The 26,457-nt window shown below is 42.8% G+C and overlaps 2 protein-coding genes across 2 annotated transcripts in view; one reads left to right on the forward strand and one right to left on the reverse strand.

The window, feature by feature from the left end:
• Window positions 1-9,531, forward strand: part of MYO15B (myosin XVB) — a 92,318-nt gene extending 82,787 nt beyond the window's left edge. Inside the window, exons 58-64 of the mRNA XM_081851997.1 lie at window positions 1,019-1,115; window positions 1,800-1,948; window positions 2,999-3,120; window positions 4,590-4,723; window positions 6,499-6,632; window positions 7,694-7,834; window positions 9,305-9,531. Of these exons, the coding sequence (XP_081708123.1) occupies window positions 1,019-1,115; window positions 1,800-1,948; window positions 2,999-3,120; window positions 4,590-4,723; window positions 6,499-6,632; window positions 7,694-7,834; window positions 9,305-9,364 (837 nt within the window). The 3' untranslated portion in view covers window positions 9,365-9,531. The remainder of the gene's footprint in view (window positions 1-1,018; window positions 1,116-1,799; window positions 1,949-2,998; window positions 3,121-4,589; window positions 4,724-6,498; window positions 6,633-7,693; window positions 7,835-9,304) is intronic.
• A 571-nt stretch (window positions 9,532-10,102) lies between these two features.
• The window catches only part of RECQL5 (RecQ like helicase 5), a 47,187-nt gene continuing 30,832 nt past the window's right edge, over window positions 10,103-26,457 (reverse strand). Inside the window, 13 exon segments of the mRNA XM_081850699.1 lie at window positions 10,103-12,055; window positions 12,600-12,672; window positions 13,268-13,519; window positions 14,221-14,296; window positions 14,946-15,586; window positions 16,286-16,420; window positions 17,986-18,079; window positions 19,730-19,803; window positions 20,344-20,402; window positions 21,973-22,009; window positions 23,918-24,014; window positions 26,107-26,287; window positions 26,290-26,333. Of these exon segments, the coding sequence (XP_081706825.1) occupies window positions 11,955-12,055; window positions 12,600-12,672; window positions 13,268-13,519; window positions 14,221-14,296; window positions 14,946-15,586; window positions 16,286-16,420; window positions 17,986-18,079; window positions 19,730-19,803; window positions 20,344-20,402; window positions 21,973-22,009; window positions 23,918-24,014; window positions 26,107-26,287; window positions 26,290-26,333 (1,864 nt within the window). The 3' untranslated portion in view covers window positions 10,103-11,954.

The following is a 26,457-nucleotide window of genomic DNA, read 5'->3' on the forward strand; positions in this document are numbered from 1 at the left end:
CCAGGCGGGGGCTAGGGCTATGGCTATGGCACGACCCCTATTGGTAACCCTGGAGGGGCTCGAGTTGGTTTGCATCGATGGAGCTCTCCCTACCAGTGGTTAACCCTTCTGAGACTTCCTGCAGGTGAGCAGGAGTCGGGTATAGTCGGTTCGGTTCCAATGCCTAAGCCAATACCACTCACATTCTGTAACCAATAAAATTGTGGCTTTTTTAGCCCATTAACCTAAAATACTGCTGTCAAGTGTCTTTATTCCAACGAAGGGGAGGGTTTGGGGCCTTGCCACACAACCCCCATTCTTTCCAGCAGTTCCCCATGTCCTCCCAGAGGCTGCTTGCAAAGTATCTCTGAATTTGGAGGGAGGGTGCTGCCAGAGGTGTAAGAGTGTACTCTTGAGAAGCCCTGCTGTATGCATAGAGCTCACCATGCATCAGTTTGCCACTGGGGCCTATGATGAGTAGACTGAGCATCTCCCTCCTCTCCCACTGATGTGAATCCAAGAGGAGCCATATCATCTTTCGGAAGGTGGCCAGATTTGCAGCTCACCTGTCCCTTCCCAAGCTTACTGTTTTCTATTTGTGGCTGAACGCATCACAATGGAATTAAAACTACAGTGGTACCTCGGGTTACATACGCTTCAGGTTACAGACTCCGCTAACCCAGAAATATTACCTCGGGTTAAGAACTTTGCTTCAGATGAGAACAGAAATTGTGCAGCAGCAGGAGGAGGCCCCATTAGCTAAAGTGGTGCTTCAGGTTAAGAACCCTTTCAGGTTAAGAACGGACCTCCAGAATGAATTAAGTACTTAACCCGAGGTAACACTATGCCGTACTGTAAAATCTCACTAGCCCTCCTCCCTCCCACCACTAAATGAGGGGGGCTGGAACTTATGCCAGCACATGTCTTTCCTTTGTGTTTAGAAGCCCTTCCTGGTGCTTCCAAATGGCTAGGATGCTACTTTTAGACAGCCAATAGCAGGGTAAGGGCTAAAAGTATTCCTTTCCCATTTTGGTTGTAGGTTGCTGCAGACATCATGAAACAAATCGCTGAGCAGATGGGGGTCACTGAGCCAGAAGAGATTCAGGAATTTGCCATCCTGGCCAACAAAGATAATGGTAAACGGCCCCCATAGCAGTGGCGAATGGTCAGCTGCAGGATACTTCCTTATATGATGAAATGTGCTAAAGATGACTGCCCAACAGCAGGAGCAGGGTAGATGAGTAAATGGCAACCGAATCAAGACAAGATGGGGGTATTTCCGTGGGGAGTTTGTTGACTAGCATGACGTGGGTGGACTCACACCCCTCCTAAGACCAGCAAGTGCCCACCAGCCCAGGAAGGCCAGTATGCAGAGAGAGAAGCAGTGTGAATCACTTCTCAGGCTGCATACCTGGCCCAAGGTATGGGGTGGCCTACTGAGGCTGAATTGATGGAGGGCTTCCAAAATCCTTCATATGATGGCACCACTAAATGAGAGTGAATTTAGATCTTTTATTTTCATCTTAAAAAACACCACCACCAAAACCTTCAAGGTTCTAATGGGGACAGATGGAGACATAGGTGTAGATTGTGTGAATGAGATGTAGTAGCCGTTGCTGACCAGTCCGTTTCACATGAAATCGCCTTGTGCAGGAATGTGCAACACGGTGCCGTTAGGGCTGAATCCTGGGGAATAAGGTGCCTTTGATTTGATGGGGGAGAGGATGACTTGAAACGCCACATCCTGCTCTTTTTGCTTTACTTAGAAGTGGAGGTGATGTTGAGGTGAGCAGGATTGTGTCTCTTGTTTTGCCATGCAGGTAAGTTTGTACGTCCCTTGCGCCAGACTGAGTACATCCATGATTATTTGCTTGAGGGAAGTTCGGTAGAGCTGGAGTTCTGCAGGATCACCTGGAGGACGCCCTTGCACTTTGAGAATGACATGTATATTAACCTTCACTTCAACCAGGTAAGCTTAAGGAGAGGCTCCTTTCTTCCTTCTGCGCATTTTAAATTACAGTTGTAAATCTTTTAGTGGTAATGTTATCTCTTTTTTTGTAAACCGCTTTGAGTTTTTTCTGCAATCTGTAAAATTTATGTAAAATTCTGTAAATTTTATAAATAAAAACATAGTTACAGGATTTCAATGGCAAACAAAGCCGCATGTCTGCCCAAAATTTTTTGAAGGCACAAGCACTGCTGAAATCAGAACTGCAGATGACCGTTCCAATGCCATTATGAGCAGAAATCACAATGAATGCACAATAAAAAGGATGTCTGAAGGAACCCTTTGCAAAAGGCTGGGGATTCCGCTGAAGATGCCGCACACATTGCCTGTGAGCGTATGGTGACATCTTGTTCCCATTAGGCTAAATTTGCTGTGACCTAGCTTGATGTTTGGGACACTTTCAGGGCATCAGCTGCCAGAATTTGCTGAATATCTAGAGTTACATAACCATTAATAGGACTGTGTTGTTCAACCAGCAAAATGTTTCCCTGCTGGTTCCTGCTCAAGGGATTGTAGGCAAAGAGTGAAGTACAATGCAATGCTCTCTTTGTTAGGAGCATCCTACTCTCGTGTAGGAACCTGGTAGAGACACATGCCCAACTGGCATGTTCTCTCCCTCCTGGTCAGTCGTTTGGGAGCTTCAAAAGCTTTCTTCTGCCTGAACATCACAGTGACTGATACCAAAAGGCACTAGCACGCTTAGGGATCCGCAGAGTATTCACAGTTTGCGTAACAGACCTCAGTAGCACAGCATTTTGGCTAATCTAAGTTTATTTACATATAATACACTCAGAGCATTCTGACTTGGCTCCATCCTCTTTCTCATCAGACAGCAGAGAGAGAGAACAAAGGACAATAGTCCCACTTTACAGAACACAGTAACACAAACATCCTGTCTCCATCACTTCCCACACTGTGGAATGAAAACATACACCGTCATGTGATAGACAACAATCCCGTGACTGCAGACACGGGGAATGAATCTCCAACACTCTTGTGGGTTGTTCCTAGGTGCTGCAGAATTATATGAAAGGGAAGCTGCTGCTGCCACTCACCAGGGAGCTAGAGAAGCTGGTGTGTGCCTTGTCTCTGCTCCAGCACTGGGCCAAGGGAGCTGGATCAGTCCCTTCCATGTAAGTCTCCTGTTCGTAGCCTTGGGTGGTTTGTGTAGGCCAGAACCTGATGCTTGGCAGAGACATTTCCCTACGTGTGTCAAGAAGACTCATCTCTCAGGGAGGGTGAAGATGTATTCACAAAGTCCAACCATCCTTTAATATAGGCAAGATGAGGGCCCTGGCCAGATCCTCATTATTCACATACCCCCCTCAGCAGTTCTTCTTGTCTTCCTCAGAGCATGTGCGTACTGTCACGCTCCTAGTCCACACGCTCAGAAGAGCTACTTGACTCCTCCCTGCCATTTTGGGGATTTAGCCAATCTTGTTTAGAGACAGAGCAGGTAAATAGAAAACAATAAATACTTGTTTTCTAATGGTAACTGTTCCAAGCAAAGAAAGTGGCAACAGGGCCAGTCCGCCCATTAACCTCAGTGAGGTAGTTGCCTCAGGCAGCTGGCTGGGGACAGCTAGAATCCAGATGCCTGAGGAATGTGCCGTTTGCCACCTCCTGTGCTTGTAGCTTGTGGGCATTGCCTGGGAAGAGGGGTTCAACAATTGCCACCTGCTCCTCTCTAGCCTCCTTTCCCCCCACCCTTCCACTTGCCTCAGGCGGCGGAGGCAGGAAGGACAGTGGTGGCGGAGGGACACCATTCTCCGTTTTGCCTTAAGTGGCAAAATGTCTTGGGCCAGCCCTGGTGATAAGGGGACTAGGTTCTGTCACTCACTATAGGTTGTGGATGATTCTGTACTCTTACCCACTTTTGCATGCTAAATTTCAGCCCCATTATGGTTTACTTCAGGGGTGGTGAACAAGTGGCCTTCCACTTGAAGCTCCAGATCCCATCGGTCCCAGTCAGTATGGCCAGAGCTGAGGGGTGATAGGAATTTTAGACTAGCAATATCTGGATGGCTGCAGGTTCACCACTCTTGCTTTACATGATCCATGTACCCTGGGGGTGAGAGAAATGATGCAAGAGGTCCTGCTTACTAGTTTATTTCCTCTCACATTCTCTAATTAATCTACTGAAGGTTAAATGAATTGGAGGCTGAAGTAAGGACCAAACTTGGAGGCACCATTCACACAATCTGAGTACAGAGGTACATTGGTTCTCGAACTTAATCTGTTCCAGAAGTCAGTTTGACTCCCAAAACAGTTTGAAAGCCAAGGCACGGCTTCCAATTGGCTGCAGGAACTTCCTGCACTCAAGCGGAAGCCGTGTTGGACGTTCAGCTTCCAGAAAACGTTTGAAAACTGGAACACTTCTGGGTTTTTGCTGTTCGGGAGCAGATTTCTTCAACAACTAAGCCATTCGAGAACCAAGGTAAGCACATTTCTTACTTGGGCCCTGTGGCAGCAGAGTTCTTTCTACTAAACCCAGCCTGAGGGAAAGAGTAGTAGTATTCTTGAATTGTTGTTCAAATATTTCTTTCTATGGAGCACAGCTATGCGTCCTAACCATACCTTTATTTTCTGATCACCTAAATAGAGAGGAACTAGTAAGTTACATCCCTGATGACGTTGCACGCCTCATCAACCCAGTCATTGTTCAAAATTCTGTCACCTATCAGCTGAAAACCACGAAACAACTTGAGCGACAGGAAGCAAAAATCAGTTTCATTGGTAAGTTCAAGTGGGCAATACGGTTGGAGCTGGTATGATCTTATTCTGTAATCCCAAACTTTCTGCCGGTTTCCTGTTGCCACATGGTACTCCCCCCAAACATCAAGGCATGGAATCCAGGAGCATACTGACATGTTTGTTTTGCATTCTCCAAAGAACTCAAGGCAATTTACATGGGGTTATCTTATTTCATTCTTCAACCTAATTGTTATGAAGTACGTTACCCAGTGCTTGACTTTCAGTGAGATCTTCCCCGAGTCTGGCTTTTTTCTTTTATGTACATGTAGATTACTTGAGGGAAAATGCACACATATTGCAAAACGTGCTTTCTCTTAAGGGCAAGCATCTATAAATTATAGCGGTAAAATGGATTGAGGCGTTTATTTATAGTATAAATATAGTATATTTATAGTATAGTATTATTTAGTGCCTGTGTCTTTTGCTTTTCCTTTGGTACAGCAAGATCACCTCTAGGTTCCTATAGGAGGATGGTCACAGCTTGTTCTTAGTTCTCCTTTATTACTGTTCAAGTAATTCTAAGGATATTTTTGTAAATCTGTGGATTATCACTCTTCTGGTCCCATCAATAGCCTTTTTTGAAACACACAATAATTCTGATCAGGACACTGGTCTGTAGGGTAGGCAAAATGTGAATGCAAAATGTTCACATTTTTATGTAGTGGGACTCTTGGTGTCAGCAAAACCCAACACGAAAAGCGTCTCTTATCTACAAAGAATGCCCAATCCTTCAAAACCATGATCACCATCTGCAGGATCCTTCCAGCTGAATGTAGAAATGTGGTCCCCGCTGTCGACACTTTGCAAACAGCCTTTTTTGCTGCCTCAGCTGCACTATAACTTCCAAATACTGAAAATAGGTGGCATCCAATGCATTCATCCCATTAGATTTACCCTTGCGCAATGGTATTTTCGTCCCGTACCTTCCCCAGAAGAGATGGGGTGGGGTGGGAGCTAAATCCTATGCTAACAGAACAAGGGACTTGTGTTCTATATTGGATATAAGCCACTGTGTGTGACTGTAGAACTGTACGGCACCACAGTTCAAGGAGGACACTGACAAACTGGAACGTGTCCAGAGGAGGGCAACCAAAATGGCCAAATGCCTGGAAACGATGCCTTATGAGGAACGGCTAAGGGAGCTGGGCATGTTTAGCCTGGAGAAGAGGAGGTTAAGGGGTGATATGACAGCCATGTTCAAATATATAAAAGGATGTCACATAGAGGAGGGAGAAAGGTTGTTTTCTGCTGCTCCAGAGAAGCGGACACGGAGCAATGGTTCCAAACTACAAGAAAGAAGATTCCACCTAAACATTAGGAAGAACTTCCTGACAGTAAGAGCTGTTCGACAGTGGAATTTGCTGCCCAGGAGTGTGGTGGAGTCTCCTTCTTTGGAGGTCTTTAAGCAGAGGCTTGACAACCATAGGTCAGGAGTGCTCTGATGGTGTTTCCTGCTTGGCAGGGGGTTGGACTCGATGGCCCTTGTGGTCTCTTCCAACTCTATGATTCTATGATTCTATCAATAATGTGACAAATCACTGCTTCTGTAGTTTTTGGATATGCCAGGGTAGTTGTGCCCTCTGGCTGTGGCAGCCTTGGGAATACCAGGCACGGCACAGTAGTCTTGCCTTTTAGCCATATTCTTTTCAGGAGATGGGGCAACTCCACTGCTAAATAGTCGGCAGCAGCAATACAGTGGTTTGTTTGGCTTGGCCTGTGGGGTTTGACATCATGACCGCTTCCTTCTCTTGTCCCAGAGCACGTGATCCAGCTGCCGCTTTTTGGCTACAACGTTTACACTGTGGAGAAGATCAGTACACTTGGGATCCCCACGCCTTGCTTTGTAGGAGTGAATGAGGAACAGATCATTGTAGTGAATGCGAAGACCCAGGTATGGCTTTAGTAGAAATCCCTGGAGTATTAGCACCTTACCTTAGAGTAAGTAGCAAGTGCAGGGTGCCTAATCCAGATCAGGACCATGCTGGGGGCTTTAATCCTCACCCCCCACTCCCCATCTGCTATCCTTACCTGGTTCAGGGAGGCATTAATGCATCTGTATTAAGAGGAAAATTCACATTGGTCTCAACAATAAATCACAAGTGTGGTGGACCAACATGGGTTGGGGCCTCAAAATAAGGGAGCATAGCCCTTTGCTTCCTGGGTCCGCACATAAAAAAAGAAAATTCATACAGTTGTATCTAGTTTAACTTTTCTGAAATGTTCATCTGTTTCATAAACTTAACAGTAAGAACCCTTTATGCATCTCATAACGTGGGCTCTGGTCCATGAAAGCTTCTTTAACTTCTTCAGCTTTCAAGATGTCACAATAATCCTCGTTTTTAAACAAATCAGTGAGTTTCCATGTGATTGGGCTGAATATAGTAATCAGCATGTAAATGTCATAGCTACCCACAATGAGCGTTACTCGAGTGTGCTTTGGCAGGCTTCATACAGAATCTGAATTAACCTTATTATTTTAATAGTACTTACAATAATTTCAATAAAGAATAATTGTGGAGAATGGTGGAACAGAGTAATTTCCACAAAATTTCCAAGTTGTTGTTCTTTTTTGTACTATTCCTGCAGCTGCATTATGGAATATCATGAAATGGGTGTATAGAGTGATTTACATTTTGAGAAAAGAATGTCCCTGAAAAGGCAGTTTCAGGGGGAGGGAGATTCTGCTATGAATATTTGCTCAGTTCAGAGGACTGCTGTTGAATTAGGACTCCTAAAAGGCAATTTGAAACATGCATTAAATTCTGCGAAAGCTCGTGTGGACAAAATAACAGGAATTAACTTCTCATATGATTGGCTACTTATGAGAACAGGACGCTGCCATGAGATGAGTCACTGACCTGATCCAGAAGGTGTTCTTAATAGTCATGCGGTGCTTTTGATCCTCCACAGCAATATACGTGTCCTAACTGCAGTTTCCCTCCCTTCACCCAGAACCTTCACCGCCTCATTCCACTGGCGACGATACAGAGGATGCGGACTTTGCGCCCCATGAATGAATCTGGGCTTCCTGGCCTGGAAATTAACTACGGCTCAGCAGCAGATCCCAAAACGATTTGGTTTGAATTGAAGCAGGTAATATCCCTGGTCGTCGCCTCTTAAGTTTAAAAATCCAGATGTAATTTTTAGCTTTGCACATTTTGGGCCGTAACCAAGTTTACAAAAACAGACACAGCACATTTGGGAGATCCGAATCTTACTAGGGTTTAGCAGTATTCTACGGCCTTAAATTAGTCTTATTTCTGGTTTGTGGCATTCCCCTAGTGCAATACACCATAATAGAAGCCTGCTCTTTCTACAACCAGTTACAGATAGGTAGCCGTGTTGGTCTGCCATGGGTCAAAACAAAATAAAAAAATTCCTTCCAGTAGCACCTATTGGACAAACAGGCCAGACCTTACGCCAAAGAATAAACGGACATAAATCGGACATCAGGAATCACAAGATAGAGAAACCAGTAGGAGAACATTTCAATCTCCCAGGACATTCTATACAAGATCTCAAAGTAGCTGTTTTACTACAAAGGAATTTCAGAAATAGACTGGAAAGAGAAGCTGCTGAATTACAACTTATCACCAAACTCAAAACCATGGAAAAACCTGGTCTGAACAAAGACCTTGGATTCTTATCTCATTATACATGACAAAGCCATTTTTCACCTTTTCACCCCTTGCTTTTTCCTGTAAGACCTATTGCAGTCGTTAAGAGTCGTCAACAGGCTCATCACAGCTATCTGCCAATCACCCATTCCCACCACCCTTCTGAGTAATACCCCTCCCCACCTTCTCACTATATAGAAGGGTCTGGAAACTTCTGTTTCAGTGTATCTGAAGAAGTGTGCATGCACACGAAAGCTCATACCTAGAACTAACTCAGTTGGTCTTTAAGGTGCTACTGGAAGGAATTTTTTTATTTTGTTTCTTTCTACAACCAGTCATTCAGGGCTCTTGGCAGAACTTATTTCTAGAGGTTAAAATCAAGTGAATTTCTAGCTACCCCAAGGCACTGACTGGTATGCTACAAAGAGGTATGTTCTGCTGCTAGAAGGCAGCAACTCATGGGATTAAAGGCAGGAAGCCTGTTCTGCAGCATCCCCTTTCATGCTGTATGCTTGGGGATAGGGTACATCTCTGGCCTGCAGGAAAAGAGCATAGTGAGGAGTCCTTTATCTGGAACTAAACCCCACTGTTCCTGCACGTGGTTCCCTAGAGGTGCTACTGCCAACCTGTGTAGCTGAACCACAGGACAGCGTTGCTTTTGAAGCAGGAGAAAGACCGCCATATGGGAAAACAAGTTAACTACAAGGCTTTTGACTACTGGATTTTTTTGGTTTTTTTAAAAAATACTGGCACAAGGAACACCAAGCTCTAGTAAACAAAGGCTCCATCAGGGTCTCACTTAAAATTATTTTTTTAGTTGGTGTGGGCTTCCTTTTGGAAAGTAGAGGTGCAAGCACAAAATGAAATGATTTCTCAAAATGAGGGGGAAGGAAGTAGAGATAGCAGGTGAGGGACTTTTGTTTCATTGAAGTTTCTATCTTGACAGGCTAAAGCATTGTACCACACGACTGCCATCATCCTAGAAGAAACCGAATCTGAGGCTTAGTGAGTGGCAGAAATGTCTTTTTTTTTGAACTCTGAAATCATAAAGCTTCATGCAACTTCTGTTCATCACAAGCATCTGAAGTAAGCACTGTTAACTTTGGTTCTTGCTCTGCCTCCTAAGCCCAACCTCACTGCAGATTTTCCCTCTTTATTCAGATGCGTTGTTTTTTTTAAAAAAAACACATGTTTAGCCTAGAGAGCAAAACTGGCTTAACAGTTCTAGACATGCTTCTTATTACATGTAATGAAGTTCAAGGAAGGACACGGGTATTTACAGTTTGTTTTGCTCAAAGCAGATCCAGGTTTACCCAAAGCATTGCTGACTTTCACCGTTACTGGCGCTGACAAATTTACACTACCTAGATGTTCAGGTATTATTAAAGCACTGGCATTCTACCTTTACTGTCCTCAATGGCTGTCGTGACTCTCCTTGATGCTTGTTTAATTGTGGTTCATATATGTGCTCTGAGCAGCATCAGTACGAATATTCCTTATGCAAACTGGAGGGGGAGGGGCTTGATCAGCTGTGGGAGGGGGCCCAGGAAGCTTGCCTCTCAGCTGATCAACCCACCTACCACTCTTTCTTACGAGAGCCAGAGCAGTATGGGGCTGGGTGATGTTATCTCGGCTGCTTCTTCCTCTCCCAAGGTGGGCAGGAAGATCCTTCCTTTGTATATGAGCTACTGCCCTGGCCCCTGTGTGTGATTTCCAGTGGTAAAAATAATGAGATTAAGCAGTGTAAGCTCTTTAACATTCATTTTATTAGCAGCTCACCATGAACCTTTTAAAGTAACAAACCCCTAGCTCCCAAGTGCAAGCTATTAAGAAGGGGGTCCCTCTGCCAGGCCCACCTTTGTCTAGGGAGTTTCCACTAAAGGAAAAGGTTAATGCTTCTCTAAGGCACAGAAGAAGAAAATACAATTGTAAAAAACCATAATCCCAGCAGGGAATCTACAGTCTATGCCGAACTTGAACTATACATAAATAAAGCAGCACCTTCCTGCTAAAACCTCGGGCAATTTTGTCACAGTAGTCTGATAAGATGACATGAGAGGCACAATGCAGCAATATGGCTTTAAGTGAATACTTGCACAGCCCTCATACCAAAGACTCTGCTGTGCAGACGCACCTCTGCCCAGTCAACTGTGATATTTGGAAGGCTGGTTCTTTTAACATCCTGATGGACAATACAAAGTGGCTAATACAAATGGCTACATCTCATATAATAACCTGTAAAGTATTTTGCATATACACCTGAAAAACATAGTTCTGCACATGCAACACACATGTTTTCTGCAGGTGCAAATGTCCAGGACTCCTTACCGTGCATCAAACGCACCTGTCATCACAGAGCTTGTGAAGCAGCCCTAATGTGAACCTGCCTGAAATCACATGTCAGTAATAAGCTATTTGCAAAGGTCTCTGATTTCTTTAGACTTATTCCATATGCACAAAGAAAAATGCAATTATACATTGCAATGGCAAATACTTTCCTGAAATACGTATTAGGCCTTTTCATCAGAAGAAGGTGCTCCTGGATACAACTGTTTACTGCAAACAAAAAACAGAATATAAACACTAGTAACCACCAAATAGAATTTGGCGGGGAGGGAAGGGTTGCCCCATGGACTCTATTTATTCCTGAGGTTTCACAAAATATAAAACTCTTCAACTTATGTAAGCAAGGACATGCCCTCAAGCCTTGAAGAAGACTGTTCTCTCCTGAAAAATAAAATTGTATTAGTGTCTGACTACATGTTACATGCATTTGTATGTAACACAACTCTGATGGCCATGGGGAGCATAGAAGTTGGCAAACGTGTATTTCGCAACCTCATGTGAGAGTGGAGTCATTTGGGATAACCCAGCTGGCAGGAACTGGCACCAATAACCTCCCCTGCCCTGCTGGCGTTACAAAATCACCTGCTTCCCATAGCAGCTGCTCTCTGTTTAAAGAGGTAGCTTTCTGGATTTTATTATACTGTAGATTGATTTCATGCAACCTTTAGTTAGGCCCTAAATTTACTTTCTGACAGAGAGAGTTGTCCCTGGCAGCACTTCTCATTCTTATTGGAATATGCACAGTTTTAAAAATAGTAACACTAGTGCAAGGAGACACTTTTCAGCACAAACAACACAAATCAAAAGGGACCTGGGCAAAGCAGCTCTGCCAGACTCCCTCTCACTGTATCAAAACGAGAAAGCCTTCTTCAAAGCAAATGTATTCCATGACAACTCTGAGTGATGTTGCTGCTGCTAATTAAAAAAACATAGTAACGGACTGGGGGTTGAGGCGGGAAATCTTGGGTAGCAGCAAGATTCCTAGTCAGCAAAAGAATCAATTACAGTCTCGTGGTATGTCTGAAACAAGCAAAGTTGACTGTATCACAGGGCAGCCTTGTAACTTAAAATTGGTGACTTCATCTGCACAACAGACTTTACCTAGCTAGGATAACATCTCAAAGGCCTTTTCCCCAGGCCAGTGCTTAACTGGGTCCACCACCACCCCACTCCCAGAGCTACGATGATTCCTTTAAGTGCTTGGGGTCCAGCAGCCACAGGAAGCAGAGAAAACCAGTGCCTTTCAGGTGTCATGTTTCCAAGCTGGTTAGCTCCTGCCAGTCTGTCTCATTTTCACACTTGTCACGGGTTTTGAAAAATTCCTTGATCAGTCTCTGTGCTTCTTCTTTTACTACAAACAGAAAGTAACACACAATACACTGATGCCCAACCTTGTTCACCACTGTTAACTATAGTATCATTTAACTTTGTCTCCAAGCCATCTGTGAAGAAAAGAATCTGCATAAACCTCCCTTCCCAATAACACACAAGCAAAATTAGGTTAGTTTGATACTACATCTCTCTCATGCACATTTGTACAAATGCTCTGAACCATGAAAATATTCCAGTGGCAAATGCTGTTTAAAGAATAGGGGACTCTGGGAGAATGAAATGATCTACCACCGAAACACCGAGGAGATGCTAAGGAATGAAAACTATGTGCTGACACCAGTCTTATAACATTCCACATACATCTTCCAATTCCTATACCTTAGATACACCACTTGCATATTTCAAATATTTTCTTCAATTACACATATTAGATTATTTCACCCTAGCCCCCCCCCCCCACCATACACAGCTGGCTGCCTGATCATTTTGTACTGGTGTTAGATCCAGTATCTACTGGTACAAGGCACTAGACATTCCTCCCCAGCCATCACCTGATAACTCACCTGTCTTACGGAGAGGACTCTTGTCTGCAGCCAGTAAGTGAGAGAGGTGCCGGGCAAACCCTTTAAACAAATCCTGCCAATTAGGGATGAAGAAACAGAATGAGCATAACAGGGTTCTCACCCTCACTGACATATGATTGCTTTTGTGTACTCTCTGGGACATCTTGGTACTCCTATAATGTTTCCCATATTCTAACGACTAGGTGCCGAGACCAACATGGTAGGACCTAGCATCTTCCAGTTGTGCAGCACCCAGGACATGTATCTGACCTAATGAACTAATCACTTAGAAATAGAAAAACACCAATGTCTTCTATAAGTGAAACTTGTTGATCTGCAAGAAGTTCCTAAGGAACAAAGTCACAATGTAAGTATTTAAGCTCTCATTACCATCACACACAATTTAAAAACAAACACAGAATAAGAGTGCTGTTGTCCCACCAGTATTTTTTTCTGATATTGTCTATCTAGCTCACTGAACATTGGCTATAGGAAAGGGTAATATACCCTGCTCTTTCCAGACATGGTTTACCCTCACCCTAAAAGGGACCCAAGACACTGGCCAATACAGTGGAAATGGTCTCTCCATGCTGCCAGTTGGATAGGACAGACAACACTACTAGGCACCCCTTCCAGAGGAGGAAAAAGCAACTTGGCTCATAACCAACCTTGGAAGCAAATCTGCCACCTTTGTAGAAAGGGGTCAAGTATTTTACAACAATGTCTGCCGTTTCCTTAAGTGACAATGCCTTTGTAGTTGGCTGGATGATTCTGGTTGTTCCTTCTTTATCAACCTGCGACAAATTGGGATCAAACGTGACTTTCTTTTTCATCAGCCCATCAGCTTTCCCCTCTGATTGCAATGTGATGGAAGACTTGGTCATCATCCGTAGCCTCTTTCCAGAAGGGCTTCCCAGATCCTTGAGAGAGAACAACAGAGGAACAAATACTCATGAAAGGAATGTTGTGAGAAACAGGGAACGCATAGCCTCTGCCAGCAATCTACCAGAGTTTCCTGACTTCTATTTCTTTGTGCCTTCCTAATGTCAAGGGATGGGGTAAAGATCCTTTCCAAATACTTTAAACCTTCAAGAAACAGTGTGTGGCTAGCTCACTTAAGAAAGTAAATGTCCCTCTTCAGGTATTTTTGTGTCACTGATCTTGCTATGCCTATTCATTACCAGTGGCCCACATAGTTGGGAGCAGGTCACACCCTTGCTGATTGAATCTTTTTTCCCCTTTGTGTTCTGTGTATAAATAGGCTTCTGCATAGCCTTTTCATCTCATTAAGAAAACAAAAAACCTTTCATCTCTTAATACTTGGAATGTAGGTGACCACTTCATTCATCTAATGCCTCCAGCTCACAAAATCTGATGCCACAATATATTTGTTAGTCTTTAAGTTGACACAACATTCTTTACAACAAAGTAAATCAGTTTCTTGAACAACAAACAAACATGTCTGGCCTCCTGGGATTTGCTCAACACATCCTAAGGTCTGAGTGAGCTTTCCCACCATAAGTTCCTGCAAAGCATGCTTCGCCTGTATCTCAGGGATGTTTTTGTGTGTGCTCCTATGCAAGAGAGAGAAGGGGATTTAATAATAGTAATGAAGTATCACCTCAGCTGACCCTGGTCTCTTTCCATTATGGTTTCGACAACTGTTTGTCATTCCATCTTCAATGAAAGGCTTAACTCTGTGGGGGGATAGGAACAATCAGATACTTTGTTCAAGGATGGTGTATTTATGGTATTTAAAGGAAGCAGTAAAAACAACAGTCTTGACATGTGGTTTTCAACAGGTGAGCTACGGAAATAAAAAATAGAGTTGGGGCCCTGATTTTTAAAACTGACAAATTCTATTAGCAGCTCCTGCAACAGACACAGATGCCATCCACAAAACATCTGTAACCACCTGAATTTTAAAAGCACAGCCTAATAAATATTTGAAATATATTTTAAGGACTCATTCAGCTGAGAATTCTGTGAATTTAAGCAATCCAAGCATACTTATCATCCATTTGCTGTTTAGAAAGATTTTACTCAAATAGCATTATTATTATTATTATTGTGGAAATTAGTTACAGATAGTTAACACCCATGGAATGCCCGACTCAGGCCTGCTTCTGCAACTCCAAACTCAGTTCTAACCATCCTCCTGATTTACAGCCCAGACACCTTTGCTTCTGTTCTAAAAGCCTTTGCCAGATCAGAGGTATGTCAATACAATTGTGAAGGAACAGCTATGAATAATCACTTTTCTTCTAACCTTCTACCAATTGGGAATTGGGTGGGTATCAGTTAGGAGGCTAGGGAAGAGCAACAACAAGGAAATATACCCCTCACCTCGGTTTTCCAAAGGTTGTTCCTGAACATGAAGATTCTGTTCCTGAGCTAGGAATTCTAAGGGTCAGACCTTCTCCTGCTTTTTCTGATTCTTCCTCTTCTACATGGGATGTGCTAGCTTGTTCTTCTTTGGAGACCATTTCAGTTTCCTGAGATTCTGCTTTCTCGTCACATGTTCTTTGGGAAGGACACTGAGGTAGTTCATCATGGTAGCAGTTGTTCTCTTCTGCCAAATCAAGCGCTGACGCCAAGGACCCTGCTTTGGGGATGGAGAAGAATTTCGATATCTTCTGAGAGTCTTTCCTAGCTGCTTCTGCCAACAGCAGCTGTTTCTTACTGGGTTTGCCCTTCTTGGTGGGACTAACTCCCAAGCAGGCTATAGCATCAGGGGTGCTTTGCTGCCCCTTCTTCTCAGGAAGCTCCTCAGCATTTTGGCAAACTTCTTCAGCCACTTTTGCCTGTCTCTCAAGTGTGCCATTAATGTCCATAGGCTCAGGGTCACAGTGGTGGCTTCCCTTCTGGTTAATGTCCTCCTTCAGAGGCTTAACTCCATCGTCTCCCTTGGCAGCCAGAACTTCTGAAGCAGATTGGAATACATCAGATGACTTCCGAAATCCAATCCCCACCCTCTTGGGTTTGAACTACATTAGAAAGAAATGAGATGAGAGGTAGCTAGAGGGCTAGTTTTTGCCTATCTGCCTTCTGTCCTGGAAATCAAATCCTAGTCCAGGCAAACTGTAGATGCGCCTTAAACTCAAAGACCACCTCACACCTTAATGTTTTCCATAGAGAAAAAATTAAAAGCAATGGGACAGGAAAAAGAAGACTGCTGGAAGCCCACATAAAAAGAAATTATGAAAATGGAAACTTCATAGACACCAGGACACAGGTTGCTGCTGCAAAATCACTTTAATATACAGTGGTGCCCCGCAAGACAAACGCCTCGCAAGACGGAAAACCCGCTAGACGAAAGGGTTTTCCGTTTTGGAGGCGCTTCGCAAAACGAATTTCCCTATGGGCTTGCTTCGCAAGACGAAATGTCTTGCGAGTTCCTGCGGGTTTTTTTCCCTTTCCCCCCCCCTTTTCCTAAGCCGCTAAGCCGCTTATCAGCTGTTCCGCTGATAAGCCGCTTAACAGCTGATCGCTAAAAGCCGCTAAACCGCTAATAGCGCTAATCCGCTAAGCTGTCAATGGGCTTGCTTTGCAAGACGAAAAAACCGCTATACGAAGAGCCTAACGGAACGGATTAATTTCGTCTTGCGAGGCACCACTGTATATATATAGAGAGAGAGAGAGAGAAAATGCTATTTAAGGTTCTAATCGTGCCTATTTGCACTTACCGTATTCACCTTGGACGCGGGGATGAAGCCATCATCAGCTGTTGCCACTGGTTCAGTCTTCAACTTGGAACTGCCATTGACTCCAAGGGTGGAATACAGCTCCCCATCTTTGGAAGCCTTGTTAATTTCGGTTACCTTTATGTAACAAGAAAGGGGAAAGTTGTCTTGATAAGCTCTCTTATGTACAGCATTTTTTGCAACACAAAGCAAGGACAGGGTTCACAAATTCTGCTCTTCTTGTCCAAACTAATTAATGCGGAATTCGCACCACCCTTAATTCTCTAAGTGACCAGTAATGCCTTAATACAGCATAGGGTCCATTCTTGTAACATTCAAGCTTGGATGAACTTCAATTAGGGTTGCTATTGTTTATTTACTTCCGCTACTTGGTCGAGCCAGGATTATAATACGTCAGAAATTTTGGGGTTCTACCCTTGTTTGAATTTTGGAAATTTAAAGTTTATGATTTTTCTATTTCCTTCTGAGGCAACTGAGTAGTTCAGTGAAACGAGGTTTGTAGCAGGCATCCCGTTAAGGCTTTGTTCTATTTTAGGTTTTTCTAATTTTTTCCCTTAAGCTTTTTAATTTTTATTATTTAGTTGATTTCCACAAGATAATATTTCTAGTTGATTACCTCTTGTTTCAGCGATTTTCATGGTATTTTATTTGTTTTGTGCAATTTCCCAGAGAGGAGCTGGCAGCCGCTTTGTTCCTTCCTGGTCCTTTTTGTTGCTGCACTAAGCTAAGCCGAAGTTTGGCTTAGCATTTGATCCAAACTGGGGCTCTAGTTAAGCTCTCTCTGCACTAAGCATGAGCTGCAGTCAAAGTTTTTTGACTCACAGGAGGTGGAGGGAATGGAAGAGCCAGGCTGCCAGAACCAGATCTTCACTCTGGCGCTAAGTTGACTGATTGTTTACCGTATTTTCCCGTGTATAACATGCCTCCGTGTATAACACGCCCCCTATTTTGGGGGACTCAAAATTAAGAAAATGGGGGGAGATTGTCCCCATGTATAAGACTACCCCCCTTTTTAGCATTATTTTTTGGTAAAAAACCCCCTAGCCTTATACATGGAAAAGTATGGTGATTTCTATTTTTAAATATCTCTAAGCGGTGTACAAAAAAACTGCTCCAGATGTTAGCTGAGCACTGCCAAGACAAGACAGAAGTGATTGTATATTAGGCAGTTGGAGCAATGCACTTTTCTGTAATGCTTAAAGCCACTCAAAGTATGGATTTATACATCTGGAAGGTCAAGACAATAACTCAAGTGGTTTAGAATTACCACCTCAGTGACCATCAGTGGAAAGCAGGCCATGAATTAGAGCCCATTTGTATTTCTCGACAAGCAACACAGAATTACATGAAGCCTGCAGAACTGTATAGCTTCAAAACCCACTGCTCATTAGAAAAACAAACAAAATGCTTTGCTTTCAGAATGATGTCAAAACTATTGGCATATTCTCCAAACTACACATCTGAGCTTTGCTTGAGTTGAGTTCTAGCCTGCAGAAATTAAGGGTCTTCCCAAACACCCTCTTCTAAGACAGCTATGAGAAAAGATGGAGTAAGCAGTGTTTTCTCCATAGTACACACACAGAAAATACCTAGCCACTTTCTCTAGCAGAGTTGCATATTTGAGAAACCAACACATCAGGGAGATCAAATGAAGCCCCTTAAAACTACCAACTATTTCTTACCTTCTTTAAAACAGTCGCCTTGTACAGGTTTGCCATTTTACTGGCCTGGAAAGCTTCATACTCCATTTCCACAGCATGTACTAGAACATCTGAGCTGAAACACAAGACAGCTTGATCAATTGCAGTGGGACATATTTCTCCAATAACAGAGGAAGTTCTCAAACACCTGTCAGGTCCATTACTATGGAAGAAAGGCTGGAACACTAACAATTAAAATCTCGGTGCAGAAATATTGGTGGAAACTTATGGTTAATGTGGTGTTTGTGTGGGCAGTTGGTAGGCAGGGCAGAAGACAGGGGTCTAAGAGCATATTTCCCCCCTCTGGATTACTTTTACCCTATTATGAAGGTATTTCTACCGTTATCAGTGAAGTATCACAACCTACTCTGTGATTTCAAAATAATACGTTTGTGCAGTATATTACTACCCCCTAGCGGGAACTAAAGAAAATTGCAAGCTTCATGGAAAAAACAGGGTTGTAGCTGTTAAGATTCCTTTTTGCACACCCACCTCAACCTATTCAGAAAATATTGCAAGAATTTTTTTTTTAAATGTTATTTTGGCTTTAGCACACAATATTGTCTTCCTTAAAGGTGAAGGTAAAGGGACCCCTGACCATTAGGGTCCAGTCATGACCGACTCTGGGGTTGCAGCGCGCATCTCGCTTTATTGGCCGAGGGAGCCAGCATACAGCTTCAAGGTCATGTGGCCAGCATGACTAAGCCGCTTCTGGCAAACCAGAGCAGCGCACAGAAATGCTGTTTACCTTCCCGCCAGAGCAGTACCTATTTATCTACTTGCACTTGATGTGCTTTTGAACTGCTAGGTTGGCAAGAGCAGGGACCACACAACGGGAGCTCACCCTGTCGCGGGGATTCGAACCGCCAACCTTCTGATTGGCAAGTCCTAGGCTCTGTGGTTTAACCCACAACGCCACCCACGTCCCTATTGTCTTCCTTAGGAGTACACAATTTTGAATTCTAATTTAAAGTATGACATTTAACTTGAAGTGCTCAACTTTCTTTAAGTTTTGATCTACAAGTTTCAAGCAGTTTCCCCACTGCTCAAACCTGAAGTTATTTATAGCCCCCCTTCCAAAAACAAAACCAAAACCTTTCGCAGTGCAACTTTGGAACATATACAGGGTGAGTCCTTTAAAAGAGGCCCCGTGGATACAGAGTACACATGTTCCACGGGGCCTCTTTTAAAAGACTCACCATGTAGAAACACATTAATTGAACACAACTAATAAAATGACAGAAAATTGTTCTTTTAAAAACTACCTTAGAACAACAGACACCTGTTTCTCATGCTCCCAAAAGCAGTGAGAGGGAATGAGATGTTAAAACGTTGGAACCTGCAGCATAATATTACTGGTGGCTGAGAAAGTATTTCAGACCACAACACTGCATTTTGCAAATGGCTGTGACATACAAAATTAGGTTAAGGTATATAAGTTGATCCAGCACTGGTGCAGTGCCTGCATGTGCAGGAGCTCTGTTTTCCTTGCTTCCCATCACTACCACTGCATGTGCATAAGTATGCACATGGAAAGCACATGAGCCACTGCAGAGAATGGGAGGCTTGCACAGCTCATGAAGGGAGGGCTAGATGGGAGATATGTGCACATGAGCCCCTAGTGCCACGCACCGGCTTGCATAAATCCCCTGGCTTGCATAAATGCCCACTGCTTGCCCTACGGAGATCTATGGGGCTCCCCCCGGACTAGATAATAACTTCCTACCCATCTCTTGTTAGAGCTGCTTCCCGGTTGTTGCTCAGTGCTTCTTTCAGCATGTTCAGACAGTGTTCTCTAGCCTAAAATTGAAGGATAAGAGATGAGAGCCAATTTCAAATTGCAGAAGGAAAGTGAAGCATCATCTATTCTAACCAGCAGTTCTGGGACAGTACAAATAATGTAAAGTATACTCAATATCAATTTTTTGTATTGTAATTTTTTGTTGTGAATCTCCCTGAGATCTTCAGAGGTAGGGAGGTATACAAATTTAATAAATAATAATAATCAAACCTTCTTTCACTACTATATGGACATGAGTAATCTTTTCCCAGCTGCTCTATAATATCTGTTGTTGTCTCTGCATCCTCTCCAATTTATTTGCTTTCCTAAAACCTGCCAACTGAAACCGGACAATATACCCCAGTTACATTCCTATGCTACAATCTAATATAGATCAAGATGCTATCCTTCTCTTAAGGCATTCCACCACACCACACTTTTATGCCTTCACCCCATTTTCATCAGTGCTATTTTCTTGCCAGTTATTTCTCACGCCCATGTCGTAATCCAGGTGGGGAGGGGAAAGGAGCTTGGTGTAAGTAATCACAGCCCCTTCTTACCTTCACTGTGATTTTAGCTATTTTTCTGCTGGCTGCATCCTTCAAGGGACAATCAGCATCTACAATGAGACAGATACACAAACATTTTCTGGCCTTACCTCTTGCAGTAGATGAGTGGGTACAAGAAGGATATAGCCATTTAAAATAATAAACTAGACAAGTATCCAATGTGGTGATAGTACGTTTTGGAAGCCTTTTTTTATTACATGTTTTAATATCTCCAAAATCCTAGATAGCAGATTTTCTAAAGTATTCTTCAAGGACAGGTGCTATCCTTGCAATCATTTAGAGCTGGAACCAGCCTTTTGTGTGTTTTTCTACTGTAAATTCTATCAAGGAGTCAGAGAACGTTTAATCTATCCCCTTATAAGATTCCTGGTCAATCTTTAGACACCCTTGTGAGAATCGTATTGGAGGGAGGTCTAAATAAACCCACTACTGAGCAGGTGGCACTCTATTTGATTGGCATGTAATTGGTGATGGCTCAGCCAGGGTATTTAAGTGTCCTCTAGTTTGTCCTGTGTTTCCCATGCTGATCTAGGGTTGCCATTTTTGTAAAAGTCAGATGTGAGGGCGATCTGGCTGCAACATCTGTCACCCCATCGATTGCCAGGGTTGATTCGGCTTATCTGGCTGGCTAGGCGGGTGTCTCCTTCACTGCTCCATGTGCATCAATGAAAGACAACAACCATCTCATACAGAAGGAGCGTGCCATTCTTTGGTCAAGGGTATACAATAGCTGCGCTCCTCTGCCAGAGCCTCCAAAGAAGCTCAAGGTCTTTTTTGTTAAAATCAGTTAGGCGGTGTGGGCCTTTGGCTTGCCAGGCCCTTACTTGGATGCTTTGGGATGCATAGTGGAATAGTGGTTGTTTGGTTGGGGGAATTATAGTGGAGATGAGGTTGGGGACAGTTTCCCTACTTTTTCCTTCTATCCTTTAGCATGGACTGTGTGAACCTGTTTGGGGTTCTGGGGATTTTCCTTAGTTTGTTTTGAAGGAATGGATATGCTGTAGTGGGAGTCTTTCTGACTGTATCTATTTCCAATACCATTATTAATAAATATGAGACTCCATCTTGAACTTCTTGAAAACGACCCAGTGACTGAGGAATTTGAGATCCAACACTAGCCTCCGCTTCTTGTGGCTTTTTTTTTTTTTTTTTTTTTTGAACCACAAAGATTGAGCAAAGTCCTTGAAATGTTTCCAGAATTCTTTGCTTCCCTGCCTCCATCATGTGAAGAGGGTCATAACCCAACCCATCTCATCGCAACCCATTTGGTTCATCGGCAACCGGCTGAAATATGTAAATTAACTGTAGCTATTGGGTTTGATACACCCATAATTTTCATGTGAAATGGGAAACAGAAATAAGAAACTGATTTGGGCAGATAGCAATCTCTCCAACTACTTTTGCTATAGTCAAGTTTAAGCCCAATTTTTCTGGCAATAAGCTCATCATTCTGGGCCACACTTAACTTTGGGTCAAGCATTAACTCCTGAGCTCTTTAGCTTCATATACAGATAGTGCTATACTGTATAAATAGTAACTTTAGTCATTGTAAAATCCCCAGAAAGAACCATAAATGTTTTGTCTGAAGCATCTGATCTATGAAGTAATGCAGAAATTTACCTGGAGGGACAAAGTTGTCTTTTTCAGGTTCCTGGCCCTGAAAGAAATGTAAGAGAGAAAATTCAATGACATAAACCAGGAAAAACGTATCTAAAAGTATAGACTGGAACACAAGACTAGATTTAGAATCTGAGGTTTTTTTTACACAAAAGACCTTCCACATTTACGCAACAATTTTTAGTCTGAGCCAAAGCTTGCTAAGGCTTTGTTAAACGGCGTGAGTTGATAATGAATTGGAACAATCTAAGTAAGAACTGGAAACATTATAAAAGGAATGGGGGACTTTCACCACATACAGTGGGAATGCCATTTCTAAAAAAAATATTAAGAGCTCAATAACAGGAATTACAATGCTATCCCAATGGATCTGGAATTTTGTTTTTTCATTGAATTATATGGAAAGTACAGTAAAAAATAAATATAATAAATTTAGTCTTATACACACTGAAAGCAGTACGCATATTATAAACTAGTACATAACGACTGCCAACAATAGAATAATGGATTAATAAAACATGGGCATTTGCCTTAATGGCAAAATTAACCTGATTTACAAGAAAAAAGACAGCGGGAAGATAATTTTAAGAAGTGGAATTCATTTACTGAATATTGTAGGAGAAACACAATACCTCCCCATTCAGCAGGTGGTTTCATACTGTTTTGAGATGTAAGATTAGATGTATAGTAATGGCTTATTTTATGACATTTCTCATAGTTGTAGACTGAATAAATAAAATTGCTACCTTATTTTAACAAATGGACTAATCAAAAGGGAATAAAGCAAAAAATATGTGGGGCAGCATGAGAGGATGGGTGTGTAAGTCTGTATGTGTATGTGTGCACATATATTGATTGCATGGATGGACTGCACACATATACTGTATGCACCTTGCATTTTGAAGACATAAAAGCAGAAACAAAATGATCCATGGGATAAAACATTGGGTCATTCATTTTCTTCCAAGCTGGTTTGAGCAAATAATTAGAGTTGCCTCTATTAAGTGCCTCATCTCTATGTTTTCTTCTACAATAAAGTGCAATTTTACATTTTCTTGTATTTAAAAATGTCATTTTATAATTTGCAGCTGCAATGCATAACAAGGAATGGTTGGCTTTTAAAAATAGCATTAGAGTGACTAGTTAAGTCTTAGAAGGACCCTTCATTTAGGCAGAAATTTAGCCCAGGAGTTCTTTTTTTCTGTGTGAAAATCAGACACCAAGAAAAGCCATCCACTTTCCATCCCAAAGTCCCTAATCTGCACAGATGGGGTTTGGTTTCAAGACTGAATGGGACTGCATTCTAGTCACATAGGAAGGGGTGGTGAATTCAACCAAGAAAATGCTTGGAGACAGAAAGCAAGCACACACACACAGAGAGATATGCACAAAAAGGCCACTTTAAGAGCTCTCCTCATTAAGCACCCTGTGGTAAAGCATCATAAAAATTGAAAGAAAAAGGTACTATTCTCTAACTAACAAAGAAATGTCAGAGCAAGGTAGGTTCTTTAATGTGTGAATGATTTCTCACATATTAACATAAGAACACAATAAAGACCTCATGGTAACACTTAGGCTGCAATCCTATACAGTGGTACCTCTACTTACGTACTTAATTCGTTCCAGAGGTCCGTTCTTAACCTGAAACTGTTCTTAACCTGAAGCACCACTTTAGCTAATAGGGCCTCCTGCTGCCGCCACAGCACGATTTCTGTTCTCATCCTGAAGCAAAGTTCTTAACCCGAGGTACTATTTCTGGGTTAGCGGCGTCTGTAACCTGAAGCGTATGTAACCCGAGGTACCACTGTACCCTTTTACCTGTGAATAAGTCACGCTGAACTCAGTGAGGCTTACTTCTGAGCAAGCACATATAGGATTGCGCTGTTACCTACTCTTTTCCCACCCGTCAAGATAGTACCCGTCTCCTGTGAGGAAGTTATCAACTTACCTTGCGCAGACTCATCTGCCTCTTATAAAAGTTGTTCCATTCCCTTTTCTGATGGTCCTCATTCGTTTCAGCCACACTCCCGCTGTCTTCATCATATCTGAACAATAACCCGGAAACAGTTGGAAACTGAACAGGAAGGTTGCCCAGAATTACTTCAAACATTATACTGGCATCAAGGAAATTTGATCTAGCAAATACATCACAATATCCCAGAGGATTGTGGGCCTGAGTCAGATTTCATTCCAGGGTGAGACTGTCACATTTCCAGGTTTTCTCTCAAATAAATCAATCCAGAACTGATCATTTCCTCAAAACCAACACAGACTTCTATGTTCCTCTTGTCATGTGTTTTATCGGTTGAATTCAGAGAAGATTGAGTAGAACTCACTTGGGCAACAGGGTCTTCCCAGCTCCCCACTACTGTCCTCTGTGCCCCCCAGAATTTGCTCCTGGAGGACAGAAGACCCTCTCTGGTCTGGCATGAGAAGGGTCAGAAGAGCTACAATGGGACAGGGAAATCAGAGGAATGTGACAGGGCACAAGTGTTTTTCCACTCATGCAAACCCTCTCTAGACTGAAGCTGGTTCATTGAAGAATTGTTAGCATCAGAAACGTATGTGTTAAATAATAAGTCACTTTTAAAGTTCCGAAGCTTTTAACTACTTAAAAGCGATCACTTTCCTTTAAAGACCACCCTGCATAAAAAGAATAAATTTACAGATGAGTTTATGCAAAATATGCAAGTCAAGTAGAGCAGAAAATTAAATTACAAAAGGTGAAATATATGGCTGGTTTATCTTTGTTTCATAAGAAGTACAGATGTTAACTGCATGCAATGATCAGGGGATAACAAAAGAGAAAATATATAGTGCAAACTATTTCATTTAACCGGGAAGTAAAAGGAAAACGGCAACTTAACATTTGGTTTTAATCTTTCTGCTGCATACCAGAACAAAACGCAGGTCACAAAACAGAACAAAGGCCAACCTAGCCAAAATTAAGCACTTTCAGATCTTGTTGTTCGCAATGGGAGAGTGGTGCTAAACATACACTTAACTTTCCCATTGAAATCAGTGAGTCATTTGCTTACGGTCACTAGTCAAATTCTTCTGAAAAACCCCCAGTCATGCTGCTGTGAGCACTTTCTGGAGGATAATCAGAGGCAACAGGGCAAGAGATGAATGTCTGGGGCAGTTGGAAGCTAAAGAGGACAGTGACCTGCTTCTTACAGAAGGGCAATCTTTCTCTTTCTCTTCCCGGGGTGCTCCCACCCCTCCTTTAAGAGGGATTAGAAAGCACAACATTTTGCCAGAAGCTACTGCTCTCTGTTGCATCAATACAGAACAGGGAGGAACAGCTGAAAACACCACGGTCTAATTTCACACTTTTACTGACTCAAGCAGTCTCACTGAAAATCTCCCTATGATGAGATGAGATAAGGCTTTGATAAGCGAGACAAGTCTGAGGCTTCCCCCAAACCTAGTGCTAAAAAACAGAATGGATGAACCCCACTTCCTTCCAGCCCTAATATTCAGCCGAAGCCTTGGATGTGTTCTGGCTCTGTGCTTGCCAGGAGAGGCACGAGTGATTTGGCTTGCTCTTCCATCAAGCCCATAGGAAGAGGAAGGCTCTGTTGTCGCACCTCCCCTCTCCCCGCTGCCAATCCTTCAGCTATCAACTGCTTTTTGACCTCCTTCTCCAACTTCATTGCTGGAGAAAGAGGAGATTTCCTCCTGGCTCCGTTTGGAGAGAAAACATGAGGTCAGATACAAGACCTTGCCACTTGAGGGTGAGCCTGCAACAACAAATTGTTGGCTGGCCAGTAAGAACAACAATATTTGTTAACCCCCGGCTGCATCACAACATAAAGGCATTTATGCCACATTTTTAACCAGCGTTTTCTTTTTAACCTATTTTCTGTTGGCGCTACTAAATCCAGCTATCAACTCCCAGGCTCAGTTACACTTCAAGGAGTTATCTATTCCTCTGGCTGATTCATGAAGTCACAGTGGCTGCTGAGGTCATGGCATTTGGCTTAGTTTGTATGCAAGGGGAGGGATTCGGGACTTCAAGTATGAGGAAACTATTAGTCCCAAAACAACTGAAGCCGCCATAGGGGAGAAAAGAGGAGAAATCATTATTATTGTCAACAGAACTCATTTCTACTGGAGTCAGAAGCAAACCCATACCTGCTGAAGCCACCCATGCCTCTTCTGCCTCCTTCGTACAGGTCTGGGTCAAAGGCATTCCAAGAGGAAGCAGAGGGTCCAATGCAGGTTCTATTCCAGCCGCTGCCGGTGTGTTCAAGTGCCTCTACGTGCTTTTTCACTGCTGATGGATTCTTACAGTAATCACAGCACTTATTGCACTGGGGACGGCATCTCCAAAATAGTTGGCTATAGCGGCATGACGACAACTAAGAGGCAAAGACAGAATAATATTTCAAGGGAAAGGGGCAGCAAAGAGACTTTGCTCTAAATCAGGCATAGGCAAACTCCGGCCAAGACACATTATATTGGGACTTCCGGAGAAGAAAAATG

The sequence above is a fragment of the Podarcis erhardii genome, assembly GCF_964252035.2.
Source record: "Podarcis erhardii genome assembly, chromosome: 2".
NCBI lineage: Eukaryota > Metazoa > Chordata > Lepidosauria > Squamata > Lacertidae > Podarcis > Podarcis erhardii.